Here is an 11,947-nt window from a genome sequence, read left to right as displayed (position 1 = left end):
ACATCCACATTTTTGGCAAAAATGGAAATGGCCTAAGTCTCAGTTCATGAGTTTAACGTCATTTTTGCTATTCTGGTAATGTGAATGAATGAGGACTGCGCCAAACATAATCACACAGGGTTTTGATTTTTTTTGATTTTTATTATGCAAATTAGGTTAGTTTTAGCAATATTTTCACTAATGATTTTCAGTGTCTGGCCGCGTCAAAGATAAGCTCAGCAACCTGGTTTGACCAACATGTTTCAAATTGGCTACAGTGTTACTCCTATGTGAGCGAGATTTGACGTCCTTATTTTGGAGCAGGCAGTCGGACCTAACTTTCGAGCCACGCCACTTTTTAGGCAAAAATGAAAATGGCATCGTAGAGTTCATTTGATTTGTTTAAATTTTGGTATAATGAATGTATAATGCTAGCCCCAAAACAGTTGTTATCCTATGGGAGAATGACAACGTCCTATTACGTTATTATTTCGTCTAACTGGTTAACAAACTCTAACAAATCATAACCTATTTACGTGTGATATTTTGTTTTTAGATTCTTCGTTACACGTAATTTGACTGGAATATTTTTTTGTTTTTATTGAAGATATTTTGAAACCAACATGGCCAATGCATTCAGGCGTAGCGCCATCTCTCTCACAGATTTCAGACTGAAACATTTATTTTCGTTCAAAAACCTATGATTATATCACTTATCAAGAAGTATATAATGGGTTGATATGCTATATAATGGGAGTTGCTCCATATATAGCTTTGCTTAATATAATCCGCCCCTCCCTTTCTATAATCCCCAAGGTGAGCTACAGTGTCATTTGAACTTTCATTTTGCATTGCGCGCATTGATGATTTGGGGCAGCAGAGCTCGCATGGTGGTGATGCTGAGACGAAGGTGCGAGGCGACGGTTGCGTCAAGTGTCACACGTTACTGGCGGAACACTGTAACGAGACGGTTGACTAGCGGACTGCTGCAAGTCACCTGTTTGAAGGAGAGAAGAACGCCCTCGTTCGCATTCCGCCGAGGTTCCGCACGCGCTCGTTCAATGCACTAGAGGTGCGTGCTAGGGGATGGCTTCCTGCTTCGATTTACAACTGCCACTGATTCCCGTCTCATGGAGTCAACATTAGGTCAACACAGATTTCGTGATCTTAGTTTGTTAACAAGCCCAACGCGAGACGAAAACGACGTGATCACTCGGCGTCGTGTGTGTCTCCCTCCCCTTCATGCAATGCTCTCGCCTTCACTCCTCGTCTCTTCTCTCTGCTGCCTCACTCACTCGTCTCTTCTCTCTCCGCCTCACTCCTCGTCTCCTTTCTCTTCTCTCATCCGCCTCACTCCTGCGTCTCTTCTCTCTTGCCTTCACTCCTCGTCTCTTCTCGTCTTCCGTCACTTCCTCATCTCTTCTTCTCAATCTCTCCGCCTCACTCCTCGTCTCTTCTCTCTTCCGCCTCACTCCTCGTCTCTTCTCTCATCCGCCACCTCCTCGTCTCTTCCCTCTTCCCTCTCCGCCTCACTCCTCGTCTCTTTCTCCTCTCAGCCCATCAGCTCCTCGTCTCCTCTCTCTCGCCTCACTCCTCGTCTCTTCTCTCTCCGCCTCACTCCTCGTCTCGCTTCTCGCTCTCTTCCCGCCTCACTCCTCGTCTCTTCTGTCTCCTCCGCTCACTCCTCGTCTCTTCTCTTCCGCCTCACTCCTCGTCTCTTCTTCATCTCCGCCTGCACCTCCTCGTCTCTTCTCTCATCCCGCCTCACTCCTCTCTCTCTGCTCTCCGCCTCACTCCTCGTCTCTTCTCTCTCAGCCTCACTCTCCTCCGTCTCCTCTCCTCTCCGCCTCACTCCTCGTCTCTTCTCTCTCCGCTCACTCCTCGTGCCTTCTCTCCTCCGCCTCATTCCGTCGTACTCTTCTCTCTCCTCCGCCTCACTCCTCGTCTCTTTCCTCTCTGCCTCACTCCTCGTCTCTTCTCTCTTCCGCCTCACATCCTCGTCTCATTCTCTCTCCCCTCGACTCCCTCGCGTCTCTTCTCTTCTCTCTCCGCGCCTCACTCTCCTCGTCTTTCTCTCGTTCATCCGCCCTCACTCAGCTCGTCTCTTCTCTCTCCGCCTACCCTCCGTCCTTTTCTCTCTCTCGCGCCTCACTTCCCTCGGTCTCTTCTCTTACTGCCCCCCGCCTCACTCCTCGTCTCTCTTCTCTCTCCGCCTCACTCCTCGTCTCTTCTCTCTCCGCCTCAGCTCCCTCGGTCTCTTCTCTCTCCGCCTCACTCCCGTCTCTTCTCTCTCCCTCACTCCTCGCTTCTCTCTCTCCGCCTCACTCCTCGTCTCTTCGTCTCTCTCTCCGCCTCACTCCTCGTCTCTTCTCTCCTCTCCGCCGTCACTCCCTCGTCTCTTCTCTCCCTCCGCCGTCACCGTTCCTCGTCTCTGGTCTTCTCTCTGCGCTCTCAACTTCCTCGTCTCTTCTCTCTCCGCCTCACTCACTCGTCTCTCTCTCCTCCGCCTCACTCCTCGTCTCTTCTCACCTCTCTTCTCTCTCTCCGCCTCACTCCTGGAGCGGGGCCGGGGCGTGGTCATGGTGTCACAGGGGCGGGACCGGGGGGTGGTCGTAGCGTCGCTGGAGCGGGGCTGGGGCATGGTCATGGTGTTGCTGGGGCGAGTAGTGGTGTGGTAGAATTCACGGTGGTGCGTGAATGACCACTGCAGAGAGTTGCTGGGGGTGCTGAGGGGGAGGGGGTGCTGGTTAGAGTGTGGTGGCTGCAGGACAGTCACTGGTGGCATTTCACTTGTTTTTCCATCCATCCTGTATTATGCTTAAATAAATGTGTGACTCCATCTTACATTTTAAGTATGTGCAAAACTATTGCAGTGTTGTGATAGGTCTGGACTGACTCTCTGGGGATCCTATTCATCACGTTATAACTGTCAACTACAAACACAAAACGAGAAAATTCATTAGGCATCTATCTATTGTATAATTATACATCCAAAATGCACCCGTTGATGAGGGAGGACTGGGCTTTAGAGGTCATCTGACTAGTAATTGGTGCTTTAGAATTGGTGCTTCATTATTTAAGTTTATTTACAATTTTTTTTAGTTTATATTTTGGGTTTAGTGTTTACTTCTGAGTTTTGAGCTGGCCATAGAGGAAATATGCTCACTTTTTAGCCCTTTATATCTGCTGGCACCTAAATGGGGGGATAGGGCCGGCTCAATCGGTCATTCGTAGGTATTTGTAAGCATTAACATAAGGAGGGGGTCGGTGGTCGCTGTATATAAGATCATTTTACTATCCATATCAACTGCAATCGTGAGTTGCAAGTACTAACAGTGACATTGATGTGATTCAGCGCGGGTATAGGACGCACAGGGGTTCTCATCACCATGGAAACGGCAATGTGTCTGATGGAAGCCAACGAGCCCATCTACCCGCTAGATGCGGTGAAGGCGATGCGGGACCAACGCGCGATGCTAATCCAGACCCCGGTGCGTACTCAACCGCTTAAACACCCGTGACCCCGTAATATCACAATACCGAACCCCCCTCGTGACCCCGTAATATAAAAATACAGAAACACACACACACACACACACACACACACACACACACACACACACACACACACACACACACACCACAGACAACAATCTAATACCCATAACTCCCTAATATCCCAATACCCCCACACCCTAACACCCCCAACGGCCCCAATAGTGAAACCCCAATCTCACCTAAACAACCCAGCACCAATCACCCCACTTTCGCCCCAATACTTCATCACCCCATCATCCGCAACATCCAATCCAGTATTTCCCTACTAGAAACACTAGTTCGTTCACATCGCACTTTGTCTGTGGTTCCATGACTATATTGTTACATATATCTATGATTTCCCAATGGATGGGTAATTGTGCTCTTCCCACTAGCGTATTCATGTATTTTAAGGAGGAAGTGACGACAGTTTCTCTTTCTCAATTTCTTTTTATATGTAACAAACAATGCATCATCGAATATGCGAGCATAGCAAAGGATGGTAGTGGACGGAAGATAGTCGTTGGTCAATGGTGATAGACTGAAAGGCTATGTGACATTGTTTCCACACGTCGGGATATTGGTCACACTAAAGCTGTGAAGTAGCCTCGCTTTTAATTGCTTACTGAATTACTTGGTTTCATTATTACTCATACTTGACCATTTAAATGTGTTGTAAATAACTCGGTATACTCACTGCTTAATATGCATAATAATATACTTACTGTTACAGGGTCAGTACAAGTTTGTGTGTGATGCGATTGTGAGGGTGTATTCAGGTGAGTGATGACTTTTTCCTCTAAAATTGCTTCTGATGTGGTGTAGAGTGCAGAGTGGCTAGTAGAAATGTAAATGGAGACAGAGGTAGAGAGAGAGAGAGAGAGAGAGGGGGAGAGCTAGAAAGTGAGAGAGAAAGAGTGGGACGGAGAGAGAGATTGCATCTAAAGATGACATGACACTCACACAAACGATGCTCTCATTGCTCAAGATGGCACTAATCATGAGATCATACAGTGTATTTAATTTGTTTAACGTTTCTGTAATAAATATTGTTCCTAAACAAAACATTCTCGCTCTCCTTGCAGAGGGAATCGTGAAACCCCTCAAGGATTTCAAGATATAGCACCCTCTGATGGCAACACCGCAGCCCATGGGACGAACCAGCCAGCTGATGTTTTCGTGACAACGCACAAATGTTCGTCTACGTTGACCAACGCAAAGCGCAGATGCTGCGCGCTACTTGCAGCAGTACTGCCCACTATGTGACGTCACCGTGCGCGTATAAGGGTCCCTGAGTCGCCAGCTTGTGCGTGTGCACACGTGACTCCTCATGTGTCAATCATCCTCCGGAGGGACACGATCTGTCACGGGTAGAACGCCTCTGTGTATCTAGCCCTCCGTCCCGTCGGATGTATGTTGGCAACGTGTGAGTCGTCAACAAGCGAGGTTTTCGTCACAGCTGGGTTGCCGTTGCGGATTCCTTTCTCTTTGTCTCCCCCCTCTCTCTCCCTCTCTCTCTTTCCCTCTCTTTCTCCGTCTCTCCCTCTCTTTCTCCGTCTCTCTGTCTCGCTCTTTTTTCTTTCATTGTCTCTTCTACGCCCTTCTTTCACTCCCTTCCTTTCCCTCTTTCCCTCTCGCTCCTTTCATGCAATGACAATCTCTGATCGTTTCTAAACTTAGCAGCTATTGTTGTAGTGAGAGATATTACCCTGCACAGTTGGGCGTGAACCTATATGTGGGGCGATGGGAGGTCGTGTCTTGTCTGTCTGTGCGTGCATCGTTACTGCAAATCTCCGTTGCTTACGACCGTTTCGTTTGCATCTGAAAACGTATCACGTGAACAGTGAGTGCTATAACTATATATGCAACAGACGCGGTAGGTTATTTGTTGGACTAATATATTTAACGTCGTGTTATGTGGAAGACTCGTCATGCGGGGATCACTGGCTCTCATAGAGCAGCAGCCGGCGAGACGAGCGTGCGTGTACAGAGTGTGTTGTGTTTTAGTGGACAGTCGTTGTTAATTAGGTGTCGGATCGCCGCACTTTTGTTTTCTATATGCACATGATAGGTGGCATCATCGCCCGTCGGCCGCGTTGATACGTGCTTGCTGCGCTTATATAGAAGCTATTATACACATGTTTCTACTCGTATCGCGCCGCGATGGTCTACCGCTCGTAGATTCATGATCGTGATCAGTGTCTGTCGCGAGGATCGTGTATGTATTAATTAGCAGTTATTAGAGGATACGTTATTATGAGTGAGGACACACGTTCGTCAGTGTGTTCACAGTCTAGGACCAATTTTGTATTTATGGGAACAGGGGACAGTATGTGTGGGCGTGCGTGCGTGCGTGCGTGCGTGTTCAAAACCTATGCATATATCATTATCAAGAGTATATAATGGGTGATATGCTATATAATGGGAGTTCTCCCATATATACTCTTGCTTTATATATCCCCCCTCCCTCTTCTATCACACCCAAGGTGAGCTACAGTGTCATTGACACTTTCATTTTGCATGCCGCACAGATGATCTGGGAGCAGCAGAGCTCGCTGGTGGTGATGCTGACGACGAAGGTCGAGCGAGGTCGCGTCAAGTGTCACCAGTACTGGCCGGACCTGTACGAGACGGTTGACTACGGACTGCTGCAAGTCACCTGTCTGAAGGAGGAAGAGACGCCCTCGTTCGCATTCCGCGAGTTCGCGCTCGTTCACCTAGAGGTGCGTGCTAGGGATGGCTTCCTGCTTCGATTTACAACTGCCCACTGATTCCCGTCTCATGGAGTCAACATTAGATCAACACGATTTCGTGATCGTTAGTTGGTTAACAGCCCACGCAGAGAAACGACGTGTCACTCGCGTCGGTGTGTGGCTCCCCCTCCCCCTTCCATCATTGTGCGTGTGTTGTGTATGTGTGTGTGTGCGCGCGATCCAGCGTGCGTGTGCTTTCGTGTTCGTGGGCGTATATGCGTGCGTGCGTGTTTCTGTGTGCGATCGCCCGCTTATGTGTGCGTCTGTGAAGCAACTCCACGACCCTGAGAGCTTGTTGCTTGAGGCGTCAACGACAGCTAGTTTCTGCCCCGTGTTTTTATCTTCGAGCGTTTCGTCGTCGAGACTCGCTAGCTTTTAGCGATTTCTGATCATGACTCATGCTAGCGAGGTCGCCTTGCTGCTGCAGTCTTTATCCGTCGGGTCTAGCCGCCGCGAATCCTTTCGTAGCTTTATTGTAACTGGCGAGCGCACCCCGCAACAGAATAGCAGGACGCTGTCGCCTGATACTGTTCTTTCTTGCGTTTCGCTTCCGTTCACAGGACAATGCATTACCCGTTTGTGGGAAATGTTGCATAGGGATCACCGACAGTCTGTTAGAAGGCGACGTTGACGCTGTTTTTAACCCGCGTTGCTTTTAGCGCTGTTGTTTGCGAGTTTTCTATTCGTAGCGCGTCGACGCCTGTGTGCCGCAGTTGTTGCGGTCGCTGTCGCCCGCGGCCGCCGCAACGTCAAGGAACGTGTGCTTTTTTTAATGGCCGAGGCTTTTCCGTCGGTTGCCGACGGGAAATGTGTGCGGTCTGCGTGATTTTATAATCGAAATGGGCCGGTGGAAATGGCATGCACGCCGCAAGATGTACGCCGACCGATTGTTTAGACCATGTAAGGGGGAGGGAGGGAGGGAGGTAGGGTGGTTGCGTAACTGTTACTACAGTGCAGGTCCCTTGGCTTCGGTGGATGCCCGGATTAAGGCGGATTTTATTGTCTATGAAATTATTTATTTTATAGCAGAATCGCTCGGCGGTGTAGTGATAACGATAAGCAGCCGGCGGGGGTGACAGAGAGGTCAGTTGTGCTGTACTTGATACATGTATAGATATATGTATCTCTATCGATCTATATATATAATATATATATATAATACATATAAGCATTCACTGGAAATTTGGTGCCAAGTGTGTCCGTCTGTGTATCTATTGAGAGAATGTTGAATGTGAGTTATTCGTGTACCAAAAGTGGTAGCTACCCCCCGCGTGTGGGTGTTTAGTTTAGATGACGTTCTTTCTTCGCCCGCGCACGCTTAGTGTCGACCGTCGTCACCCGCCCGCTACGTCGCACCGAGCTCGCTCACATGTTCATATGTACGCGCTGTTGCTATGGCAATCGACAGCAGAGTGATCTCATCGCTGTTCCTGTGGTCGTTGTGAGAGGTGGCAGCTTACGTGGTCATCGTGCACGCATGCCGAGGCGCGTTGCCTGCCCGCATATACTAACCATACAAACAACCAAGTGAGAATATGACCGACATTCATTGGCGTTATCACTACAAACGACCTAACACTTCTTCTGTTAGCCTATACGTCAATAAAGTTTCGCAATAAAACGTCGCAAGTTTGCCGCACCGTCACTCGCAAACTTGCAACGGTGCTGCCAATGGATTTATGCTGCAAGCAAGCTAGAATAGTCTTGTAGATGATTGAGATGATACAGAGGACGCTATAATGTCGTATGATAGATGGAAGATGGTCGTTTTCTTGTTGTATGCGTCTTTGCCGCCGCCGTGATGGTTTAGATGTATCTGTGTTGAGCCTGCGACGTTGCTGCATATAGATGGGCGTAATGTCGCAACGGTGTTTTTTTTTACCGCGAGCAGCTTTTTATTCTCTGCACATAGTGTAGCTCTGTATATGCGCGCGCGCGCATGCGTGAAACGTCGGTTTTAATCAACGCGTATTTTATTTTCTAATAGCCATGTGAATAAATGTTGCCACGTTGCCTCAGTGCCAGCTGCACAGTGTAGAAAGCGCTGTTTCTTTAGTGATTGTCCTTTAGTAATTTAGACTAGTTAGCTTGCGCAGCATTCTCACTAGCTCTAATTTTACCTGTCGTATCTTCAACACTGGTCTGTATATAATGACTAGACAAGCCGTTGTCCTGTTCGCACAATGCTAACAGATGAGATCACTTGGCCACCATATTTGTCGACTAAGATCTATCAGCATTTAGCGTGTTAATATCATAATGTGCGTTGAAGCACATCTAATGTCTAATCTCCAACTGATGCTAATAATTTGACTATTGGTCGACCAATATGGCGGCCAAGTGACGTCACATATTTTCCACAATGGATCACCCAGCTATTATTTATTGATCAGTGGTCATGAAGAGTAGCATCCCGGCCAGGAGCTAGCATCTACTGTGTAGCTTATTGATAAGTCTTCTACACATGGTCGGCAAGCAAGATGTTCGTTCCCTGGTGGTAGGGTGTTGGTGTTAGCATGTAGCATTTGTTCGATATCATATATCTACTGATCTCTCTCTTTTTCTCTTTTTCTCTTTCTCTCTCTCTCTCTCTGTCAGTCTCTAGAGAATGTCTTCCTCTCTCTTTTATTCTCCTTTCTCTCTCTGCTCTCTCATCTACTCTATGCAGCTATCTCTCTCTCTTCCTCTCTCTACTTCTCTCTTCTGCTCTCTATCTTCCTCATCTCTCTCTCTCTCTATATATATATATATATATATATCAGTGTATATGTATGTCACGATGTATTGTTCTGCCATCTGGCGGTGCGTCATGGAGCTATTTCCATTGTGAGCCCACACTGCGGGTAGTGCGTGTTGGTGTTATCACAGTCGTAGTCCGCTGACCGTGCTTCACACTAGTGGCTCTAGTTTTACGTGCGTGATGATGCTTCAGTCGGGTGGAGTTGTACAAACCATGTTTGTACTTTTATCGTATATATTCGCGCATACGTCTGTTTGTGCGTGCGTGCGTGCGTGCGTGCGTGTGTACGATTTCTGCGCGGGGTGCTATGCGAGATAACACGTCGCCTCGTGTGATTGTCTCTGTTAGCTTGCGACTAAATGTATGTTTCGTGCTGGCGGCGGCAGAGGTCGCGATCGGCCTGATGATTTTTGTACTGAGCTTTCATAGCGCGCTACCACGGTCGGCTGTACAGATGAGAGTGGTTACGTTCCGCAATATAAACAGATATATCTTCTATAAATGCTGTGTGTTCTGTGTTTTATTGTAACATAATTACGTGTTTTCTATTTTGTATGGTGCACATTGTCACATAATCTAATATAAACGATAACTTGGCTTATATATTTGGTTTATTTTTTCGGAAAATGGTATAAAAACATCATACATGCGGCTTATCTGTGGGTCAGCGGTCGTTGTTTACATAGAGCATTTATAAAGTTGGCAACGGAGTTGTAAACATATTCATGTATTAACTCGTCCTCAGTGGTAATTAGAGACCTGAGAGAGGAAAACATGTACAATAACCAGTTGCCGGGGATTAAGACAAATTAATCGAAAGAAGAAATAAATGACTATTGTCAGGTTTAAACTTTAATCCCATTTTAAATTATTTGCGGAAATTTAATTTAACAATACTATTACTATGTGTAATCTAATCTTAAGCCTAGACGACAGCCGTTTGAGACACGTCATTGTATAGTAAGTTCAATAATTGCCTCCTCTAGCATAAAGGCAACGTATTTTTACTGAGTTATTACAGTGATTATATAGTTGATACGTTAATTAATAATAATTAAATAATAATTGAATAATTTATTAGCCAGGAATTACTACGGATACATGCATCGGTATAATCGATGGTAAAAGATTCAGTGAAGAACGTATATGTAAACGCTCCTAAACAAACTCGCGTCAGTATAGCGACGATATTTGTTACTGGTGCCAGCGACGAAGTGACGTCTCCTGCGGGTGCGGTTGCACAAATATCGTCACTAATCGCCATGGAGACGTCTATTTCCTCTTCTTCTCCGGCACGGCGCCTGGTACTTCCCAGCCTGCGTCCTTACTCTCCAGGTTGCATGTCTTACACTCGCAGCTGACCGGTTGGCGGAAGGTGTGCATCGTTGGTGTGCCGTTGTCACACGACAGTTGTATCTGCACATCTCGCTGTGAAGTCATAGAACGTACCCACAGGTCAACTCCACGTTACGAGTAGTATATATATATATATATATATATATATATATATATATATATATATATATATATATATATAGATATATAGATACAGATATAGATCTAATTTATGCATGGTTGTGAGGACAATTGACTTTCCGGGTTCACGAAACTCTTGATTTATGTATTGTATTGTAGATGTATGGAAGTAAACACGTACCTAATATCAAGAAGAAAACAGACGCGATAGATCTAGGAGAAATATCTAGCCTGGCATTCTGGTAATAAGTCATTTTAATGGTTTAGTGTCGCACCAGGGTGCTAGGTGTGTGGATATAAAACTCGGCGCTTATAATAAGGGGAGACGGCATGAAATCGATGGAAATAGACGGAAATAAATGAATGTACGTGCGTTGATGTATATATGGTATAAGTGAGATGCGATAAATCACCTGTCATGCTGTTCAGCGCATCTCGATGTCCAATGCTGCCAGAAAATATACTGGTATCTACACCGCTAGTCTAATAAAGATCCCAAAATGCCAGCGCTCAGGCGATAATCGTGTCGTTATTTGTACACTCAATGTAATATACTTTCACTAGACTCATTATCGTTACAGAAATTCTCGTCATAAGTAAGGGACTAGACAACAGACTGTAAATCGAAATGAAAGCTCATAGGATAAACGTTATCACTTGACATGCTATGCACAGATTACAATGCGGTATACAGCCATGTATAATACCAAGAGCTAATAATACACGTATTAATAGCTCTTGATAATACGCGCGAACACGAGCGCACACAAACAGATACACACACACACACACACACACACACACACACACACACACACACACACACACACACACACACACACACACCACACGCACAAACGCGCGCGCGCGCGACGGTCGGTCGGTCGGTCAGCGTCTGTCCGTCACTTATATTTAGTCACTTAGTAAGTCACCCGGTCAGTCAGCGGGTTTGTGGGTTAACAGCAAATTAAATTATACTTCTTTGACGGGTTTCACCGGCGCGCATTCACACTCACCGTCACCTTGCTTGCACAACATTTACACGTGCTTTCGAAGTCGTTGACGATCGTGTTGAAGGTGTCGCGTGACGGGCAGTATCCCCGACACTCGCTGAAGTCGGCGACGGGCTGCGTGTTTCGGCAGGTCACCCCGCCCGGCAACTTCATTATGAAGATGCCGATCGTACTCTGCGTGAATAGTCGCACCTGACACTGGTGTTCGACTGCGCATAGTAAATATATAATAACGTGAGTGTATGTGTGTGTGTGTGTGTGCGTGTATGTGTGTGCGTGCGTGCGTGCGTGCGTGCGCGCGTACGCGTGTGTGTGTGTGTGTGTGGTGGGCGCGTCGTCGTCGTCGTGTGTGTTGTTTGTTGTGTGTGTGTGTGTGTGTGTGTGTGTGTGTGTGTGTGTGTGTGTGTGTGTGTGTGTGTGTGTGTGTGTGTGTGTGTGTGTGTGTGTGT

The 11,947-nt window shown here is 46.8% G+C and overlaps 2 protein-coding genes across 3 annotated transcripts in view; one reads left to right on the top strand and one right to left on the bottom strand.

Moving 5' to 3' along the window:
• Window positions 1-6,287, top strand: part of LOC106805624 (tyrosine-protein phosphatase non-receptor type 4-like) — a 141,883-nt gene extending 135,596 nt beyond the window's left edge. Inside the window, exon 23 of the mRNA XM_014807308.1 lies at window positions 6,048-6,287. Within this exon, the coding sequence (XP_014662794.1) occupies window positions 6,048-6,287 (240 nt within the window). The remainder of the gene's footprint in view (window positions 1-6,047) is intronic.
• A 3,315-nt stretch (window positions 6,288-9,602) lies between these two features.
• Window positions 9,603-11,947, bottom strand: part of LOC106805634 (integumentary mucin B.1-like) — a 9,434-nt gene continuing 7,089 nt past the window's right edge. Inside the window, exons 3-4 of one of the 2 annotated variants that reach the window (XM_014807316.1) lie at window positions 11,502-11,707; window positions 9,603-10,437 (exon numbers count right to left, since the gene is read on the bottom strand). In XM_014807316.1, coding sequence (XP_014662802.1) covers window positions 10,282-10,437; window positions 11,502-11,707 — 362 coding nt within the window. In that variant the 3' untranslated portion in view covers window positions 9,603-10,281. The remainder of the gene's footprint in view (window positions 10,438-11,501; window positions 11,708-11,947) is intronic. The other variant, XM_014807317.1, reaches the window with a different exon arrangement.

The sequence above is a fragment of the Priapulus caudatus genome, unplaced genomic scaffold (genome assembly GCF_000485595.1).
Source record: "Priapulus caudatus unplaced genomic scaffold, Priapulus_caudatus-5.0.1 Scaffold121, whole genome shotgun sequence".
NCBI classification, from domain to species: domain Eukaryota; kingdom Metazoa; phylum Priapulida; class Priapulimorpha; order Priapulimorphida; family Priapulidae; genus Priapulus; species Priapulus caudatus.
Note: the sequence above shows the minus strand (reverse complement) of the source record. Positions and strands in the feature narration are given on the sequence as shown.